Source organism: Columba livia, chromosome 2 (assembly GCF_036013475.1).
Source record: "Columba livia isolate bColLiv1 breed racing homer chromosome 2, bColLiv1.pat.W.v2, whole genome shotgun sequence".
Lineage (NCBI taxonomy): Eukaryota > Metazoa > Chordata > Aves > Columbiformes > Columbidae > Columba > Columba livia.
Window position 1 is genome coordinate 9523864 of NC_088603.1, and position 22022 is coordinate 9545885.

Sequence of the window (22022 nt, forward strand, 5' to 3'; positions counted from 1 at the left end):
GCCACAAGTCCTGATTCCCCCGTTAAGAGGAAAATCAGTAAAAGACAGGAAGGAAACTCAAAACTATTTTTGGTGTGTTGCTTTGAGAAGGAGAGAGGGAACTCACAGCGAAGCAGCCAGGAGGGAAGCGCTTTGAAAAAGGGCTGGCAGAAGAGGACTTTTAGCTTGCACTGAAACTGGATTTAGCACGTCAGGACACTGAGCCTGTAAAGTATGTAGCCAGGTGAGGCTTGAGTCGAGAAGAGCTACACGGCCTGAACTATTTTAGTTAGTTATGCAAGTGTTAATTCCCCCCCACAGTCAAAAAGATGGGAAAAGCACAGATGCACCTAACATGGCCCAAACCATCACTTTCATGGTGTATTTTAATCCCATTCACTCATGAGGCTTATTTTTTTCCACAGGAGACCTGAACCTGAGGGTTCAAGCTGGACCTGTGACCTGCTGAAGCCTCCATGCAGACCAATGGGAGCCGGGCATTTGCAAGCAGCCTCCAATTTCGGCAAGAGACACAGAATCACAGACTCAGATCCTGCCAGGGACGCGTGGGAGCGCTGGCAAGTTGCGCCTCTTTCTCCCGCTCCCGCTCCCCGCTGTGCCCCGGTCAGGTAACGGCACCGCAGCCGCCGCCTCAAGGCCGGCGGGCCTGCTCCTGTGCAGTGAGGCAAGGCCCTGGCGTCCCGGACTCCCCGCAAGGACGCCCGGGCAGATCGCGGAGCCGCTCGGGAACAGCTCCACAGGCCTTCCCCAGCGCAGCAGCGGGTCCGAGGCCAAGAGAGCCCCTGCCCGGCCAGGCCCGGCCTCCATCTCCCCGTCATGGCACTGGCCGCCCCCGCGCGCCTGCGCGTTCCCGACGCCGCGCGGTGGCACGTGCCCCACCGCGGCGCACGCGCACTCCAGCGCAGCCCGCCCGGCCGGCGCCGCCGAGAGGAGCCCCCTGGGCGCATGCGCGAAGAGCGATGACGCACCCCGGCGTGCGAGGCGCCCGGACTGCGGCCAGCCAACCAGTGACGGCCGCTGCTCGCCCCCCCCGCGAGGGAGGGATCGGTCCGCCGCCGTCCCATGATGCAGCGCGGGGGCCGCGGCGACTGTGACGGTGGCGGCGGCCGCCATGTTGTGGTAGTTTGTTGTTCTCCTGCGGTGGGTGCGTGCGGCGGGGCGGTGTGAGGGGGAGCCGCCGGGCGCTGAATCCGAGCCCTTCCCCGTTCCCCCGCTCCCCGCCGCTCCTGGGGGCGGCACGGGATCGCTGCCGGGAGCCGCCTCTGCCGCCTGGGCAAGGCGAAGAGCCATGGCTGCCGCCCTGGGAGGAGGCGCAGGTGGGTGTTGCGGCCCCAAAGGGCTTCACTTGGGGACGCGCGGGGGGCCCTAGGCCCCCCGGCCTCCGCTGGGGAAGCGGGGCCTGTCCGGAGTGAACCGGCCGACGGGGCCGAGGGGAGCCGAGGGCTGCGGGGCCTTCCCGGGGCGGTGGCGTCGCCGCCTCTGGGTCCCGCCTGGGCGGGGGCGGAGGGTTTGACGTTCTCGGGAGTGCGGAGCGGGTGGGCCCCGCGCTCCTGGCGGGGAGTAGGAGCCCCCCGGGCACCGCAAGGCCTCAGGGGCTCTTCTCTTGCTAGTGGGAGTCGGCGTCGTGCGGCGATGGGGACTGTTGACTCTCCACGTCCGGGGCAGGACCGGGAAGGGGCAGCAGTTTTGTCACTTAGCGTGGGTGCGGGGTCTCTGGGTGGCATGGATGTGTTTATTTATATACATTCACAGAATCCCAGAATGTCAGGGATTGGAAGGGACCTCGAAAGATTATCCAGTCCAATCCCCCTGCCGGAGCAGGAACACCCAGATGAGGTTACACAGGAAGGTGTCCAGGCGGGTTTGAATGTCTGCAGAGAAGGAGACTCCACAACCTCCCTGGGCAGCCTGTTCCAGTGTCTGTCACCCTCACTGTTTCTTCTCAAATTTAAATGGAACCTCCTGTGTTCCAGTTTGTACCCATTGCCCCTTGTCCTATCATTGGTTGTCACTGAGAAGAGCCTGGCTCCATCCTCCTGACACCCTTTACATATTTAATTCCCATAGTTTTTACAGCTACAGTATGTGACGTGTTTGAACAACTTACCTCTTATCTGGGGAATAGCTATAATTCATTTTACAGACTGCCCAGAAGCAGAAAGTATCACTTGGAAAGTGTAAAATGAAGCCAGTGCTTGACCTCAGGCCTGTCAGGTGTGCATCTGCTCCTCTTCGCTAAGGACACTTCTCACAGCATTTTAAATGACAACTCAAAACCCTCCATCATTCTGATTATTAAGCAACTTTTAAAATGAGAACACATGAATGATTAAGAGAGACACTTGCAGGGGACACACTGGGGTGTTCAAAAGAGATACAGTTGAAAGAAATGTCTGTTTTTGATGCTATAGGCCAGCCCTGCTTTCACTAGGAATAACAGTTTTGATAAAGACTGGTCAGGGTTGTCAGGTGATGTGCTTGTCATCTGTACAAAAGTTTGTAGTGATTTTAGTCACTCTTTTCTGTAAGTAGGTGTGGGGGAGAAGAGTGTGGCATGTCCTTGTGATCACTCACTTAAGTGGTCAGACTGTTCACCATTGTTAGCTTAATTGGTACCAAAGTACATGAACACAATTAAGTGTCCTACTAAAGGTAAATGTTACAAATAAATTCACAAATTTAGGAGTTGAGGAGTTTGGGAAGATGGCTAGGAAGGGCAGCACTGATTGGTAAAACAGCAAATATTTATATATTTGGATCGTTGTTTTAGTAGTGCAAAATATATTGCAAAGTTTAAGTTATTTTGCAGAAGACTTTGTGCTAGTTTCTGTGGTTCAGATTAGTTATTTGTGATGTGGAAGTGCACTTTGCCTGCATGTTCTGTCTCTGGAAGTTTTTTTTTTTCTAGTATTATGAGGGCAGAGGAAAGTGTCAGTTTTGGAGCATTTTAGTTTTTGTGTTTAAAACTGCTGCAAATTGGATGAGCATGTTTTCGCATACAAAGTTGTATACAACAGACAACCTTCAACTAAGTGGTAAAACTGAAGTTTTAAGACTAGTTTTTGGAGTACCATTTGCATCTAACTGTGAATTAGGATTGCTTTGTACTAGGTGGGCACATGCAGTTGTTTGTTCAGTGTTAACACTACTTATCAATAAATGGTGGCCAATTAAATGTGATCCTTGCTCCATATAAGCAGAGTTTAGTCTAGGTGATCACTGTGCAGCACTTGCCTGAATGAAGAATCCCAGAGGTTTCTCTATGTCTGTGTGAGCAGTCCAGGAAAATTCCTGCTTGAATACTCTATTCAAGTGTTAAATACACTTTTAAAACCCCCTTCCAGTGGGGTATATGCAACTCTCTTTGGAAAGGAGCCGTTATCTAAAGTGGTAATGAATGGGAAAAGTGTACAGGATGAAAAGCCCAGGACTAAGTGGTTATTTGGCTTAAATTTTTTTTTTTGTCTGTTAAAGTTTTAACTGTAGAAACTAGTGCTTTGGTTTTAGTTTTGTGATTTTTGAGGGAGAGATAACAGCACCTCAGTGTTTTCTTAAAGAAAAAAAAGACTGTCTAGATTGTTTAAGTAGTACAAAATGGGTTAATTTGACATTTCAGGGTAACAGCTGACAAAGTAAGATAGTTGTGGCTTGAAGATGCAGATTAAAAATCAAAATCTTCTGTAAGGACATGGTGCAGAACATGTGAAATGGCTGTGTTTGCTGAACATTTAAGTATATTTGATGGATCGGAAGATGATTTTTCTGTTGGACAGCATGTGTAGACTTTGGTCACTTAGAATTTTTTAAGCTCTTGGGAAATATTCACTTGATTAATAAGAATAAAGTATTCATATGCCCTTTTGTGACCAGATACTTGTGTTGGTGCAGCTGAGCTTTCTAAGGATGAAGAGAAAGGCTTTTCTGGTGACAGGTCTCACAGACGTAAGCTCGGAAATTTTCAAGTGGTGATCTGTGAGGTCTTGGAGTGATTCACAGCTTCATAACAGAGGAACTTGTGAAAGACGATGCAGTCTGATTCAACTTGCTTCAAATTCTAGAATGGCTTTACTGAAATGTGGGAGTTCAGGGTGGGTGTGCTAGTGGTGATGAGGGACTTTGAGGACTTCTAGTTGCTCATTAGTCTGTTATGGTTAAGACAATGGTTCCCAAACTTTTGATTCTAGCTTTCATATAAAAACAGAACGAGAGGAAACATATTAAATGTTGAGTAACATGATCTTACTTAAAGGGTGGCTACCAAGGGGACACAGGCTCTCTCGTCACAAGGAGCCATGTGGAGAAGACAAGGGGAAACAGCTACAAGTTATACCAGGAGAGGCTTCACTCATACAAGAAAGACTTTTTTTACAGTGACAACAGTCAATCACTGGAACAACCTTCCCAGGGACATAGAATCATAGAATCATTTTGATTGGAAGAGATCCTCAGTATCATCAAGACCAACCATAACCTAGCTCTAGCACTAAACCATGTCCCTAAGAACGTAGTCTAAACACCTTTTAAACACCTCCAGGGATGGTGACTCCTCCACTGCCCTGGGCAGCCTGTTCCAATGCCTGACAACTCTTTCCATGAAGAATTTTTTCCTAATACCCAATCTAAACCTCCCCTGGTGCAACTTGAGGCCATTTCCTCTTGTCCTATCACTTGCTCCATCATTTGAGGTTTTCAAGATCCGGTTGGACATGATGCTAAATAATTAATCTCATCTAGGATCCCCTTCCCATTAAAGGTTTGACCAGATGGTCTTTCAAGGTCCATTCTACCAGAGCTGCTCTAGAATTTAGTGATTATCTGCTTATAGTGTAACATAACAACTGTGTTGTATGGATGTGGAAATTTTTTCTTGATATGTACTGCAATCAATTTACAGCTAGATTTTAAGCTCATTTAGGGAAAGATGGTTACAGGATAAACAAGAAACTATCAATAAAACAAAACAAAGAGCACTTCTTATCTCAGTTGTCTGCCATACAGAAGCAAGGAAAAATTATTCTAGGTTTTCTTCTGTCAGATTAATTAACTTCTGATGAACTTCAGTGTAGATATCCTTGGGGTGCAAATCATGACAGTGAATGGGATGGAGGAGGAGCTGAATATACATCTACCCCATATTCTTGCTTAAGTCCCATATCAAAAGTAACTGAATGGGTGTTTCTCTGCCTTGGAGACTGTTACATTTTTCCTTCAGCTTGAATTTAAGCTGTCATCAATTTAATTTCATTTTAATCTGAGGGCTGCTGTTACACTCTGAGCAGTGTAGTGGCTTTAAAAACCTCTTGTGAAGCTGTTGGTAAAGATTGGAAAAAAGCTTATACTGCTAGCACAGCAAGCCTTCCTCTTTGTTGTGGGTCACTCTTCTATTCAAGGATGTAGTAAAAATTATCCAGTCTGACAAATTAATTTGAATTTATTGTGCTTCATGCTATTCGACAGCAGTATACAGTGTCTGGAAATAGATTTCTGCATTTCTGTCCAGGTGAAAGTGGCTGGAGTGCTGGCTGTGTTTTGGTCTCTGGGTACTGCATCCTACTTTATTAGGTGGACTGATGCAAGTGGTCACTATAACTTAAAGTTTTATTGCAATATGCACACACTAAAACTTCTCTACGTGTCAAAGGCCTATAGGGTTTACAGTCCATTAAATACAAATATATGATCATGGGCTGTTGTACCAGCTAAGGTCTAGTGCCAAAAAACATTACTACTTGAATGAGCTTTTGGCAGGCAGATTTGCTTTAAAGCATGGCAGTTTTTAACCTCTTTGTGCTTCTCTGACAAGTGTTTGCTAAAAGTCATGTTTTTCTGAATGTTCTCTCATTTCAGGTCATCTAAATTAAACATAGCCTTAGTGTAACTTTTTTTTTTTTTTAATACAAAAGGCAAACCATGCTTTATTACATCAAACATGAAACCTCCGATTTTAGGTCACATAGAACATGATTTCCAGAATAATTTAGGGTGATGATTGCCACTGAGTTGACCAAAAAACCTCCAAGTAAGTAATGTGATTGGTCATGTAAATTCTGCTGTAATGCAGCCTCAGTTTTAACCGTAACTCCTGGTGGCTGTAAAAGGCGCTGGAGAGTTCTGTGAGAGTTAAGAGTTTCTCAGCAATGTTCAAAGCCATTTGAGAACTGAGTTAATGTGGATTTCGTTTAAACTGTTGGCCTTCATTCACCGTTCAGCGTCTTTGTGAGGCAAAGACTATGACACTTTTAAGGTGTTTTTCCAAAGCAAATATATTTTCAAATCCAAGCCGACTTTGGATTTTTTTTTTTTAGTACAAAAGACATCAATAAATAAAAGTATTATTTCTTTCAAGCAGTGATTAGAAAGAGAACTTCAGTTCCTGGCAGCATATCGTAATTCTGTTCTTGCTTATTGCTAGTGGCTTGCTTTGCATCATGAGAAACTCTCTAAAAAAGTTATCTTTGAGAAGGTTAAAAGAACTCCTTTCCTTTAGAAATTAATGTTTTCTGCTTTATTTCTTTGAGGAAGCTAAACATCCTGTAGGAGTAATTTGGAAAGAAAACATGAAATACACTAGTAGAGGGACATGTTATGCAATTGTTACATTGTTATAAATACTTAGTCACTGAATGCTTAAGGCTTCTGTGAGTAATTGTTTACAAATATAAGATTCCCTTGATGTCTGTCCCTGAAAAAATAAACTGTGTTTGTGTGTGGTGTATTTGTGTACATGTGTTCTTGTGCATAATGTGGTACTAGTAGTGGATGTGATTTTTATGGTGGGGTAGAGAGCTTGATTATCTGTAATAAACGGGACCAGACTGCAGTGGGCTTTGTAATGTTTTAAGTTTGCATCACAGGTTCCGGTTCAGGAGTTCTCTTGACCTTGTGCTTTTATTGGTAGATGCTGCTGCAGTTTGTTACCAGTTTTCATTCAACTGGTTACAGTTAAATTGCCAGCCTGTGTTTTAGACATGACTGTTCCATGTTAAACCTATTATTTTTCTATATCACATAGAAAGTCATACTAAAAGTCACCTTACTGTTGGGCAGAAACATAAGTCTGTTTTTAATAGGTATACTCAATTCCTGAAAATCAAGGCTTTACAATACCTATGTCTTGTGTAATCTTTTGCAATGAAATATGAAGAAAAATATTCTGTAGAAATAAACTATTACATAAAGATAACCCAGTAAGCTGTTTTTGATCTGGAGGCTTGTGCTTGAAATTCTGTGAAGTTGTCATGTTGAGTGTTTTAAATATGGTACCAGGGAATGGGATAGATGAAGACAGACTTGTTCAGCATTAAATGGAAGCATAGAGAAGTTGCGTTTTTTCATGTGCTAAATTACTTCTATTCTCTAGGTTTTTTGTTTTTTTGAATAGTTCCCTTACCTTTTCTGCCCAAAAGCAGTGCATCTTAGTTACTGTATTGAAAGACGTGTTGGGTAAACAGTGCATAATACTTTTTTATTTCTTGAACTATTGAATCATTGTGGCACCTCCATCTTGTTTTGGATAAGGAGAAATCTCTGATGTTTTTTCCATGCCTAAAACTAATAGTATGTTTGGTATTCACAGCAGCGTTATATTGAAGCAAACCGAAATACAAAATTTGGAACTGTTAAGCTTTATGAGACAGCATGTGGTTAGTGTTGAAGGAAGCATGCAGGTGTATTTCTGAGAAGATGAATAATGCCATCATCAGATGTTTTTCCTAGTCAAGAAGTCTTGGCCATCTCATTGCAGTAAAACAATCCATCTTAGCAACAGTTGCTATGTAGGACTACCTTTTTCGGTTATGTTCGTACCATTTTAAGACGTGAGCTCTGCAGTGTTCCTGCTGATTCACATCCTACGCGTGTGAGACTTTGTAGCTTAGGACTCCCATTTTACATAGGAAAATGATGAGTGAAGGTTTTGTTGGAAGGTTGTCCACAGAGTTAGAAGCTACCACCAGCATAGCCAAACAGGAATTGGGGCTTGTATTTTGTCGATTTTTAGTGTGGCTGACCTGTTTTTATTAAGCAGAAAAAAGATAACAATTCTGGGCATATATCATAAAACCCCAAAATAAGCTGTACAGAACAGCCTTTAGCACTGCTAGTGCTACACTAGGCTAAGTATAAAACAAATAAGAACCTTTTAATGTGGGGAACTGAGTGTGTTTTGCTGTCTTTGTGCTTATTCTGGTTCAGAGCCTTGCGAGGCTGCCTGATGTAACAAAACAGCCAACGTTAGACTCTGCAGCAACCTGCAACTTCTCTGTTGCTTTGATAATGGCTATTTCTGAGAGCTGCAGTAGGAAGAGCCAAGTGGTGGATTATTTCTTTTGTCTTCCTGTATAACTGGTCTGTCCTGCTCCCTTATCCAGTTAGTGCTTTTTTGGCATTTGATAGGTCGTAGTTTTATTTTCCTTCTAGTGCTGCTGGAAGTTAGAGAGGGGGCTTAGTGCGTTTAGTGATCACCTGTCCGGATCTTCCAGGTGATACCCAGCTAATGCACACACATCTCAGTGAGCTTTGCCGTGGGGGCCTTGAGTAGAAATGAGGAGCCGCAGCTATTGCGTTGCATGTCTTGGCAACAGTTACTGTGTACGACTGCACTGACACTGCTGGAAGAAATACAAAACCTCTTCCAACTCCTACAACAGACATTTTCCTGCTTAAAAAGCTTAGCATTGTGGATCTCTCTCCTCCCGTTTTTTTTTTTCTTCTCATCTCCCACACAGTGGTACTGTGAATTATATTAAAAAAGAATTTTGGCTGTTGCTCTCAGTGGTTTTGTGCTCTGCTGATGCTGAGTGTTCCTCTTTTTGTGCAAGTTAATGTTTTACAGTCACTTAACCACACTTGATGCAAACATTGACTTGTAAGAGTTTCTCAAGGAGAAACATCCGCATATGTTATGCTGCTTGCTGTTTACTGTTTTGTTTTTTTTTTTTTCCTAAATGTAATTGCCTAAACAGGTAGAAGAAAAATGAAAATATGTGTAGTTTCAGATATGGGAAAAAAAGTGGTGCCTCACTGAAGTTTGGTAGTTATCCCATTGCACTGCAGGTGTCCAGTTCCATGCTTGCTATCTCACAAACAGCGAACCTGGCAATGAACGCTATTTGTAGATGCGCGACTGTTGTGACCCCCTTTTCTAAAGGAACGCTACAACCTCTTTTAGGGCTCTGACAATACAGTGTCAAAATTGACGTAATTTGTAATGCTCATTGTCAGTGTAAGCTGTCACAGAATGTATGAGCATAAAAAGGAATAACTGGCTCCCTCTGTCCCAAAGATCTTTATATCATAAGTGTGTGAGATGAGGAGAGAAGAGATGAGAGCAGGGAGGTGGTGGGGACATATGTGGACCAATTCTTTTAAGTTGCAGTCACCACACACAGGTTGACGAGTCATTTTTGAGGCTTTTGTATGCATTCCGCTAGAGGGGACTTGTGAAAAGGGCTTTGCGTGGATGTAATTCAGCTTTGGGTTTTGGTAGGAGTTGCTCGTAAATAAGGAATAGGATGTGAGAAATTTGGAGGGTTGGAAGAGCTGGAGAGCAGATCTTTGTGATGTCACCTGAGTGGGGATCCTGTTCAACACTAGAAACTTGACAGGAAGTTGGACCCTCTTGGTATTGTTTCTTCAGTAGCAGTAGTACTAAGCTGGAGCACTTTTATAGCCATGAAACTTAACTATCTGGCCTGGAAAAGTACTATAAATTATGATGGAGGGTGTTTCATTTTTGTTGTAGAGAGATCTCAACAGAGAAAAAGGATTTGGCACTTAACTTTATTTGTCTAGATTTAAACCTGGCTGATGTGAAGGTCTATCTGTGTAAGAATTATGTGCTGAAGAGCTTGAAGAACTTGCCTTCAAGTGGCGTTGGTTTATAATACAGCTCTCTGTAGTTTTGAAAGTGGTGCCTGGCATGAAAAAGTATGGTACCTTTCAAGTAAGCAGACATAGCTTTAAAAGAAGTTACTGTCTTCCTCATGGTGGTCATTGTCTTGAGCTGTGTTAGTCAGGATGTGGACTCTCATAGTTTGCTTTGCTGCAAAACCAGTCACGTTACATTAAAAAAATAATCTTTGGAGGTGGTTGCATCACGTCAGTGGATTACTGCAATCCAGCTGTAGGAACAATGACAGCGCGGGATATTTGTGCCCTTAAAATGGCAGTGCACTAAGATAATCACTGCAGCATGGTTTTGAATGATGGTAAGGAGAGCAAAGTGACGTTTTTTTCAGCAACCACAAAATTGGGTAATTTAGTGTTCAAGAAAAAGATAGGAAGTGCTTGTTTATCTGTCTGGCTTTCCCCTGTGGGTGGAATAGGAATTGGAATTGAAGGAGGTCGCAACATGTAGATGTTTGAGCAGAGAAATGTAAAGCAACTGTTTGTTTCAATGGTGTTAGCCTGTCTAAATTATTTTAAATATAGAAGATTAGTTAAAAAAGAAAAGTATCTGTAGGCAGTGAACAGGGGAACCTGATCAAGGGGAATTGTTTTTACCTTCTGTTTCAAAACAAAAGTTGCCACGCTTGAATTATGTTGCATCACAGTTCATACTGAGCAGTCTTATTTTCATAGCTATTTGTAATTGAAATTTCTGATTTAAAAGCTCTTAATTTAGTGACATTGCAAGAACTGAATTTTCTCTTTTTATTGTTTTTGCCTCCTTTTACCTCTGGTCACTAATACACCTGTATTCTGATTATATGAAGTAACAAGTGAATAGGTTTGTCATTGCATGTGTGGAATATTCACTGAAGGATACTGGGCTGAGTTTAAAAAGCTGCAGATAGAAAACCAAAAAGCCAATCAAAACTACCACCACCACAACAACAAAAACCAACACCAACACCATCCCTCCCCCCCCAAAAAGAACCAAACCAAACCAAAACAACAACCCACCACCAAACTAACCCAAACAACCAAACCAACAAACAAAAAACAACCCTAAAAGAACACCACCAATTGTTCCTTGGTGTTGTACTTGTTCAGAGTTCAGTCCGAGTAGAGTCAGGAGAATGACTGGATATGTGTCAGTTTAGTGTTCACCAATTCAGATTGTAATGGAAGGACAGGATTGCATTTTGCAGACCACTGAACTACAGCCAGTTTCCCCATGTGTTGACCATAACTTCTGTTTGTGCACTTGTTTGATTCTTATAAAAGTTATTAAAATGTGTGGAAAAGATGCTAATTCCAGGTGTGTGTTTTCTATTGGGCTGTAGCCACAGGATGGGAGAGTGAGTGTTGAGTGTTTCTGAAGGTATGTGCTTCTGGTTTACAGATGACATCTGGATGTCTGAAGAGACCAGATGAGCTTTGCATTTATTTTGTAGATAAATGGAAGTTTTAATATTTTTAAGTAGCATAACTGTCATTTGCAAACTAAGCTACGCAAGAGTAATTTGTGCTTTGGTTGGCTAGGGCAAGGGTACTTGTTAAAATATATGGAGCACCAGTTTTATCTTGGAAGGCACGTGCATGCTTATGTACACAGTGTAACATACTTCAATGACTTCTATTATTTTTAATGCCCCAGTTGAGGTAATTGATGGTATATCGCACCTGACTTCCCTCTTCTGTTTTGGATTGCTGGTAACATCCTGCCTTGTGCTGACCTGAGGTTTACTCCTGTTTTCGAAGTGCCTTTGCGGGCCCAGTGTGGGTAGATGAGCTTGTGGCCCCCAAGGCAGACAGAAATCTAGCAGGTGTTGTTCCCTTTACCTCCATTCCACCTCTGTTTCATACCTTACTGGGGAGCTTCTGTCTCTGGGATGATCTTTGTTGGCAACATTTTCTAGTGCTGTATGTCATGCTCTGTTTTCCTTGGGTCATCCTTACTTCAGTGGTGAGAAGAGGGAAAGCTATATCGTACGTCTATTGTTATTGTTATGATTATGATGATGATGATTATTATTATATATTGGTATTAACTGTTTTCCTTATGTTAAGATGGAAAGTAAAGAGTATTTTTGTGTCTTCTAAAAAAACGCCCCCCTCTAAAAAAAAAACCTCACCTAAGTGGTTCCTTCAGAAACCGTTCATTTCAGTAAGAATTATTTATTGTAGTCACCTTCTTTACAGATGATGACTTTGATCAGTTTGATAAGCCTGGTGCAGAAAGGTCTTGGAGAAGAAGAGCTGGAGATGACGACTGGGACAGGTAGGTACAACATTTCATGTTCAGTTTCTGTACGCTGAATTACATTGATCTGTTTTCCTATTCTAGCATTTTGTATTCTAACTTTTAGAGCAGCATATATTTAGATACTAATGAAGATGTTGCTTGTTATGCATGTGTCAGCCGGTGCTAGATTGTGCCAAATATACACTTGCCTTGAGGAATATAGAGAGGAATATGAAGAGATACCATTTAAAATTGGATAAATACTAAGTGTCTGTGGTGTGTAAGAAACATTGCAGATAATGTCCTGGTTTCCGTTTTAAATATTTAGTTGATCTCGGTGGTTTAAATATTTAGATTTTTGCTAGTACTTGATTTTGCCCAACTTAACTTTTTTCTCTTACCTAGACGTTTAAATTCCTATCCTTAATCTTTTACTTCAGTTTTACATTGGGAAGAATAATGGAGCTTAGGTATGGGCTTCCACTGAAAAATATGACTGTTTTAAAGATCTGGAAGTATGTGTGGACTTGGTATTTTCAGGGAGAATAAGAGCACATTCTTGTATGCACAGGCATCCCAGCTGGGAAAGACTTGAATCAGGCTGCTGCCTGAACTTGTTTGTTCTTTCTGGGAGAAAACTTTCCACATTTTTATGTTGTTTTTATTATTCCTTTTCAATAATTGTCTTATTCAGACTTTGGCAGTGGTTTTCACTGTAAAAAGGAGAAAAAGCCATTCCAAATAGATTTTTATATTTTTTAATAGTAATTCAAGTGATTGTAGTAAACAAATTTTAGCTTAAGTAGTTCTCCACTGAGCTGAGCACTTGGAGTGCATCGGCTACTCTACACTTACTGACCTTCCAGAGGGATTAGTTTCCTCTTTTGCACTTTTCTTATTTTTCTAGGACTTGAGAAAGATTTATAGAGTATTTTCACTAAGCTGAGACTTTGAAGCACACAAGGATTCAGTTTTAGAAAAAGGTTTTCATTTGTGTTTATTATTAGCTGCATATAGTTTATGATAGATGATAAAAAAATAATATTGTTTGTTTAGTGAAATTGTAAGGGAAGTGGTTTCTTCTTAGATTGTCAAGGTGTCTTTAGAAGTGTTAAGTTCTGTGTTTGGACAATTTTAAGTGCTGTACATGGATATGTTGCCTAATGTAATTGCTTGAATTTTTTTAACTGTTGGCCTAATTCAGTTTAGGACACAATTTCTTGAAAATTGGGGGAAAAAAAAAAAGCTAAATTAACACAGCTAAATTAACACAGCAGACATAGTTGAGTTTTTTTAACTCTTCATGCTTTGTTTTGGAACTTAAATTACTCTTTTTTGGGGGAGGGTGAAGTGGTTATGCTGTTAGTTACACATTTTGATCAACCATCAACTCTTCTGGGCTGCTACTTAACTGAGTCCCATCCCCCAGTCATTTAAATAATTTTGAATTTCCAGATCTCTTTGCTTTCTCAAAGACAGGAGGGCGATAACTGAGGGTTGGAAGACCCCTATTATTTGGGAGTACACCTGTAACATTGTTCTTGAAAAATTGTTCCCATTATGTTTTTTTATGAATTCTTTTCCCAAAACACTTGTGTCCTTGCTACTGCTCGTGTTTAAGGAGGCGTGCTCATGAAACTGGAGGCCAGAAATGGCTCGTCTGATGTCTTTATCACAGACTATTAATTTATACATTTGTCCCTATAAGTAGCACAAAGCTTGAGTTTGGGAAAATACAGTTCTGTGCTGCTATCCTGCGAGATGACAGGGCTGATTTAGTAGTTGACTTTTGCTGAAATTTGCTTACTCTGAGCCTTCTCTGAGACTGTTAATTTCTCTACACTGGCAGAAAACTTTCCACTTTTTGTTGCTCTCTTTTTTATTATTATTTTCTCTTCCTCGTTTGGTGAGCTGAATCTATTCAGTGAGGGGAATGTTGAGTATTGGGAATTGAGGAAGGGGAAGAAATGTGTCTGTCTCTTCTGAAAGCAGTGAACTCTTGGATTACTTTAACACTAACTTCTTAGAATTGTGCTTTTAGAAAGGCTTTTGTGTCTTGATGATAGTGAGAGTGAGTTGCCTTTGGAACTATCGCTATTGTGTATTTTTATTCCAGTTTATTATCTGTGACTTTATGGAGTGTTAGATTGCAACCATTTGTTTTTGTCTGTTTCTCAGCTAACCTGAGATCTCTTAATATCTGGTAATTTTTTTATTTAATTGTTCTTTAATTGTTTTTAATAGTCAGATCTGGTAATTCTACTCCCTCTTCTTTCTGACAGATAACTTCAGATTTGGCTATTTTTAAAGAAGCTTGACGATAGGATGTCTTTACTGTGCAGGCTTTTCACTGTTACTCTGTTTATTCAAAAAATTACCCATGGTGATTTTTCTTCTTTTAATTTGTCAATGAAAATGTTGAATGACATTGAATATTTTAAGAAGTTTTGAGGGGCATTCTGTGAAATACTTTTAGGAGCTTCATTTATGTGCTAGCACAAATATTTTTGACTGTCAAGTGATAAGCCAAAGCATTTAAAAATCTAGAGTACATATACAGTTACTTCTATTGACCCAGTGTTTAACTATCTTTTAAAAAATTACATCAAGGATCTTTTTAGTAACGTGTTGAATAGCCCTGACTATGTTTAGATAGTTAAAGCTTTTGCTTTCTTCTGTATTTATTTTTTATGTGAATTTCTTACTACCTGAACTTGTTTTTTGGCTTTGAATGCTGCTGTAACATGCTATCTTGCTGTCTTTTGGAATTCTCTAGTGTAGTTTTATCAAAAGCTGTTAGTGGTGGACCATAGTACTGGGAAATGTTTTCAAACCTTTTGGCGCATTTGTCAGATTGCTGGCAGTTGAAGACATTAGTGACTTTTTCCTACTGCAGTTTTGACTCTAAATTCTTCTGAAACCATTTCTGTTATGTAGAGTTTTCTGTTTCTGAAATAAAAGGCTTAAATTGCCTTCAGTTTGCTTTTTGAGATTTATGTGTTTCATGTCCCAATTTTTGTTTAATATTGCAGTGAACACAAAAAAATGGCTATTTGTTAATGTTCAACTATTCGTGGAACTGTTTGAGATTGGTAACTATAGACAAATACTGTGTACTGATGATGACGTCCTATTTAGTGCTGATTTGGAGTATCATCTGTTATTTTCTAGCCCACAAGATTTTAATTCCCCCCCTGCATTATCTGTACAGTAACCAACACTGAAAGAGATGTATCCATCTGTAAAAACAACTTTTAGCACTGATTTGTGTCTTGGGATTGGCTTCCCCTTTTGCAAGTATTTCTTAGTAGTCCTAAGGAATTTTTATACATATTCTCATTCTGTTCATATAGCCCATTCTCCCTTTGGAGTATTTAATTTTTGTGTAGTATCTAAGGCATGTTTGGTGGTTGTTTTTTAATTAGGGTATACTGGTAGAAATATGTTCAGATTCCTGGATTACAGCTCACATTTCAAATCACTGGCATCTCAGTATTAGGACATGCATGTGCTAATACAGGCATTTGTTAGTAATAAGTGTTTATTATAGCAGAGGGAATCTGTCTATTCCTGTCACTAGATAATTCTTTCACTGAAGGAAGAATGAGATTAAAGCAGTTGTCCTACATCTTAACTGATCTGGACTGCAATTCTCTGTGTTGCATCCTGTTTATGGGACAGACGCTATGTGACAGCAGAAGTTTTGTAAGCCAGTTATTTCTATGCTTCCTGAATTCTTAGCCACACCTACAAAGACCGTGAAACACGCATTTGGTTTTGTCATCCTACAAATGCCTCCTTGACCTTACCCTCAACTTAAGGAGGAGGAGGGAGTAAAGTATTTACTAGAGATCTAGGCCTAAGTGGCATCCATGCCAACTGGCCTCTTTGCTGGAGTGCAGCTGGGGCCATGTGGTGGTCTGTAGACCGAGTCTTGCCCACAGGACATTACTGTCTCGTGTGCTTCTTCCCTGGTGAGGTGAGAAACAGCAATTTTGACAATATGCCCAAAGGGCCTTGAATGATCTAGAGTGAGGACCCAGCTAACCGTGGTTTAAATGCCTGCGCTTTGTCTAGGTTTGTGTGCTGTGTTATAGTTGAAGGGATGTGGAAAGGAAAGCATATGGAATGAAATGACTGCACAACAGTCTTACTTAATAAGTATGATCTATTGTTTCATTGAAAATATCTCCTCTTTCAACTTGCTGAATGCTTTGCTAGAAGGGAAGCTTTGTGGACACTCAGCAACAATTATTCTTAAGTTAGTTTTTTAAGGTTCATACCCGATATGGTGTTTGTTTCTGTTCTCTAAGGTTCAGCTTCTTACATTTATTAATGTTTTCCAGTGAACTTGATGATGACTTGCTTGGAGAGGACTTGATAACTGGCAAAAAGGTAAGATACATGCATTAAAGTGAATTGTTCCAAATGCTAAAAAGTGAATGTTGTCCAACTTACCCACTTGAGTTGTTTGCTATGTCCTTTTACATATTTTACGGTCACCTTCCTAAAGCCTAATAGCCACAGGTATGTTAGCTCTGCCCTGTTGCCAGAGTGCTTGGCACCCAGAGCTCTATTTCCTTTTGGGAAGTACCTCCAAGTGTGGCTTTTTAAAATAAAACTTTTAGAAAAATTTATTTTTTCTGAGATAGTGTTTCTTCTCATAATACTGCTCAAAAATGAGATGGTTCTCAAAATCAGTTTCTCTGTAGCTCATATTGACTTAACAATTAAAAACCAAAACAAAAAAAACAATTATGCCTGCTGGGTGCTGATTAGCATTCTGGAGAATTCACTTCAGCTGCCAGCTTCCTGGCTATTAAAAGTTACTCATCAAAATACCAGAAGAATTTACCAGCGAGTTAAATAAAAAAGCAATCAGTAGTGTCTATTAAAGACTTAGTCACTGCGCATAATCCAGCACTCCTTTGTCTGACAAGTAGGCAGAGGATTTCTCCTCCTACAGTGGGGAAGAATATGAGAGCAGCTAGCACTGAAAAACATAGAGTCCCCCAGTGTCTGCTGTAGACTCCTCATTCTGGTATCTATTTCCAAAATTGAACTCTCTGAAAAGAGCTAAACATATGTTTGGATTTGCCACATATCTACAGGAGAAGGCAGGGCTTCCATTTGGGAAATCAAAACTGGCTGGTACCTCTTCCTCCACTTGATCTGTCAAACAAATTCATTTAGAAAATAGTTTTTAAAGTTTTAGTTGGAGGTGAATAGGTTCATTAAGAAACCCAGATCTGGTAAAAGTTGAGTTTTAGTTGATGTAGGTTTTTTTATAATCACACTCTAAATGTTGGCAGTTAGCTTCTTGAAATTATTCTGTTAGTAATGCCTATTAAAGATAGGAAGTTCCTTTGTCTCATGTACTCGTTTAAAAAAGAAAATAAAATTCCAGGAGGATAGGGAGTACAGATGTGTGTTATACAATTATCAAAAATACAAGCAGTGAACATTGCATACATCTTGGTAATTGAAAAGTGAGTTGATAAAACTGCTTATCTTGAAATAAAATCTGTGTGAACACTAACCAATACTATATTTCTCCAATGTATTACGCATTCTTGAGCTTTTTCTATTCTGGTTTTCAGTCTGCCATATTACAGGGCTCTGAGCAGTATCTATGCTTATGGACTCATATGGCAGAGTAATAGATTTCTCAGGAAGTTTTCCCTGAGCTATTTAGGCTGAACTTGCTTCTACTTAATCTTATCCCAGTACTTTTAGATAAATCTACCCTTGTTATAACCTTTCTGCCCCTGTTACTTTAGGGGATGAAAATAATGTTGCTGAGCAAAACTGCAGTTATCTCTTCCTAATGGGTAATTATTTAAGAAAAAAAAAAATGCAACAGCTGTAAGTATGATAGACAACTGAGGGGGAGTTCAGAAAAGGCATGATACTTTCTTCTACTTTTTTTTTTCTTCACTTGCAAACTAATTATAGTTTTCCATTTTTTTGGTATCATCATGTTCTTCCCTCTGGTCTAATAAGTATCTCTGCTCTCTAGAAACTGCAGTAACTTAGTGCATTTTCTTGACTTGCCTAATGCCTCAAGGTCACAAGGCAGCGCACTAACGTACCTTTCTTTCTGGTATTTCTTAACTGAGTCATCATCTTTGGCTATATTTGAGAATGCATCAGTGAAATGTGTTGATAGTGAAGCAAATTGGAGTTTTGCAAATTTCCATAAGACTGTGAAACATTTATTTTTAGACTGTTGTCTTGTGTAGTATATTTTTTTCATCAAATTAGTTAATTTCATGGAATGTATGGTCTTAGTCTCAGATACGTTCTTCATTAAAAAATACATAGTGTTCAGAAGTTTCAGTAGTTTCAGTACCTCATTAAAAGTTTATATCCTTTTTGATGTTCATGGTTGACTTTTTCTGAAACCTAGAATCAGTCAGACTTGTCAGATGAAGAGCTGAATGATGATCTTCTGCAAAGTGACAACGAAGAGGAACAAGATTTTGGGTATTTCTTTTATAAATCTTGTGTTTTGGATAACTCAAAACTAGTCATGACTACTACTACTGATAATAATGGCTAAACTAAGGTTACTCGTATATGGTTAATATAATTTTGCTTTTTACCTAGCCAACTACTTAATTGTATATATATCTATATCTATATATAATGCGTTCAGTAGCATTGTTAGCATTTCAGTAAAAAATTTTTTTATTTATTCAAATTTAATAAATTTAACTCAAACATATAAAAAAACTTGTAAAGAAGAAACAGTGTAATCTCTGCACTTAGAATGATTTGTAAATACTCACAAAGCTCTTGTGCTGTGCCACATTGTATCACTGTAGGCTTCCTTCTCCTCCAAAGACCTTCTCTGCCATCTTTCTTTTAAAAATTTATCTTAGCTCCTGAAACCCTAAGGAGGGAAGATTCATAGTTTGTAAGGCTTGATTTGTGACCTAAATATTCCTATACAATTACACAGCAGAAAATTTTGTACAGAGTTTATAGGCTTGAGCAAATACTTCCATGGGAGATTACCAAGGATCCTGCCCTGTGAATCCTCTGTGGGGATACAGCTCCACAACTGAATTATGGACATTACAGATCAAAATGAGTGTCTCGACATTTTTACTTTTCAAGCTGGATTGAACGGGGAAGGAAGATGCTTTGATGCAGTGGCACTGCTGCTTTTAATGGCCTGTGTGTCTCGCCAGCTTTTTGCTTGTTGCATGCTATGCAGGCATGTCATCCAAAGCAATATGAAAAAAAGATATATATGTGTAGCATATATATGTCTATGTTGCTCTGAGATCTCCTTTCTGTCCTTGGCTGGAATTAGGAAGAGTCCTGTCCCTGTGTTGGATTGATGAGGATGTGGTGAAATACTTCAACCATCAATCCCTCCACTGGCCGCTGTTCTCACTGCAGGAGTGAAGGCTGGACTGTTCCCTTCAAAACGGGGAATCTGGGTTACAGTCCTTGCTGTTTCTTCTCTGGATTTCCTCCTTGTGTGCCCTGGGCAGCAGGGATGGTTATGTGACTGCACGAGCGATGATAAAGTATCTGAAGTGTGATAACAGTGCTCAGTGGAAGCAGGTTTCTGTAGACAAGTCTTGCATTTTTAGCAGTTTTATTGCCAGAGAGTGGGAGCCTTGCTCCACTCCTTTTCCCCTCCCTCTCTTTCCATTCAAGCTCATTTATGCCTTTGCATTTGGAAGGATAATGATAATCCTGCATAATGTCTTCATTTTCGTGTTAAATCTTCTCCGTTTTAGAGATGCAAATAGCTCAAAGCTGTCTGGATCTCATTCCCCCAAACTTAGAAAAATAGTAAATAATAAGAATGTAATTACATTAAAAAAATTAATAATTTTTTAAAAAGATCTTTGTTTTCCTTATACTCAGAGCCTTCAAATCAAGAAGAGCTTTTCCCCCTTGCTTTTCTAACTAGTCTGCAGTTGGTTAGTTGCTCTTTTATGTGTTGGTGGCACTGGCTGCTGTAAAGAGTAAATTCTGAGTTTTGCTTTTCCTCCAGATTGTAAACTTGCCAGTTTTTGTATTGATTGTTTTTTGCCAGTGTGCTGTTACTAAATTAGAATAAGTCTTAGTCATTTAAATGACAGTTCTTGACTGTATATCTTGCATTATTTCAAGTAGAACATGAAATATGGCATAAAAATGTAAGTTTGAATTAAAGAGAATCAAGAAGGAACAATATTAATACATTTAATAAAAGATAATTCACTAGCTTATTCTGAAATATTGAGAAAACAGATGCAATTATAGTAGTTTTATGTATTTTTTGTTAGTCTTGGAATTAAAATCAAACCCGGTCTGCTGTGGTTTCCAAGCAGGACTTTTGCCAGTTTGACCTGCTAAACCATCTGGGTGGTTTGATTCCCCTGGTCAAATAGCCTGCAGCTGGTGATAAGCTGCAGTACAATATGCATTATGAGAATATGGCATGGAGTCAAATAGTGCATGAGGTATAATTTTGTCCACCAACTTAGAGAATTTGTATTTGTTGGCTTTGTTTTTCTAAATCTTTGTGAGTAGTTGACTGTTAGGCTTCAACCTCTGCATTTTTTTCCCCCCTCTATGCGCTAGTTCTCATGGTGTCACAGTCAGCCTCAATGCTACGTCTGGCATACTTACATCATACGACCTCTCTGAGGGCATCAGTGATCCATCAATAGAACATGAGTCTGAGTATGACCAAGGGGAAGATGAAATTGTTTATGACAAATCTGGAGAACCCGAACTGTATGCTTCAGAGTATGCAGAGGAAGGACATTATGAAGGCAACGATCCTGAACTGACAGAAGACCAAATAGAATATGGGGAAGAGCCTGGAGAAGAAGATGAAGTGCTAGACCTTGAAATCAATGAACCCCTAGATGAATTTCCAGTGAGTTTCTTTCTATTGTATCTTCAAAGATAACATTGCTTCACGTGCATAGGGTTTTAGACTGATTTGAAATCTGTTTACTTCCCTAGGGAGGAGGGGAAATTAGACCTATTATCACTGTCTGCCAGTTTCTTTATCTAGGCTGTGACAAAGTTTGTGTTGACAGCTTGTTTGGCGGTAGGTAATGCTCTTTTGTCATGCTGCAAGGCAGTTGAGAATCGTGACCTTGAGGATTGTATCCTTAAGGAAGAAAACAGCTTTGTGTGGTGGAGATACACTGCCAATTGTTAAAAGTACTTAATGCAAAAGCTTTTATCCAGGCTTTAGACAAGATCTGATAAAGTCCTTCGAAGGTGAAAAGATTATTGACCTGCTAAAGACATCTTTAAGGTGCTAATATCCCAAAGTGATTGATGTCCTGCTCGTTCATCCCTTTTGTAACTGAGAACTGTCTAAACCTGAATAAAGAGATTGGAGGTTAGTTCAGAAAATGTCACCTGCATAATTCAATATAATTTAAGCAGTGTATTAGAGAACATGCACTGGCTTTAATTGTTAGCGAAATGATTTAATCTTAATTAAAACTGTATGTGATCAGTGAGGTGTTTTCAAATACAAGCAAACTTGAGGGTTTTGCTCTCATTTTATGTTCATAATTGTTCAGAATTGAACCCATTCATGTGTAAGCACTTACAGAATGCTTCAAGAATGTTTGTGGTTGTGTTGGGGTAAAATCTGATGTTAATGTATATGTACTATAGATGCATGTTCTCTTTAGTAAGAAAGTACTGTGGTATTTGCTTTGTAAATTTGTAATCAAAGGTTGTAGACATATAGAAGTAGATGGGGCAAACAGTAGTAGATGGGATCTTTATGATGACATTGCTGGAATCTGAATGTAAAGTGTTTCAGTTATGCGTTTGATAATACTTAAATTATTGTCTAGTTAAAAGCCCTGATGATTATACCTGACATGATATATTGCTTATAATTGATAGTGCC

General features: G+C 39.9%; 1 protein-coding gene across 5 annotated transcripts in view; it reads left to right on the forward strand.

Moving 5' to 3' along the window:
- The first annotated feature begins 1057 nt into the window (after window positions 1-1057).
- The window catches only part of RBM33 (RNA binding motif protein 33), a 101409-nt gene continuing 80444 nt past the window's right edge, over window positions 1058-22022 (forward strand). For 4 of the 5 annotated variants that reach the window (XM_065050452.1, XM_065050455.1, XM_065050454.1 and 1 more), the window contains exons 1-5: window positions 1066-1316; window positions 12088-12166; window positions 16477-16525; window positions 18540-18616; window positions 20720-21020. In XM_065050452.1, the coding sequence (XP_064906524.1) occupies window positions 1289-1316; window positions 12088-12166; window positions 16477-16525; window positions 18540-18616; window positions 20720-21020 (534 nt within the window). In that variant the 5' untranslated portion in view covers window positions 1066-1288. Of the gene's footprint in view, window positions 1317-12087; window positions 12167-16476; window positions 16526-18539; window positions 18617-20719; window positions 21021-22022 lie in introns of all 5 variants that reach the window. The other variant, XM_065050456.1, reaches the window with a different exon arrangement.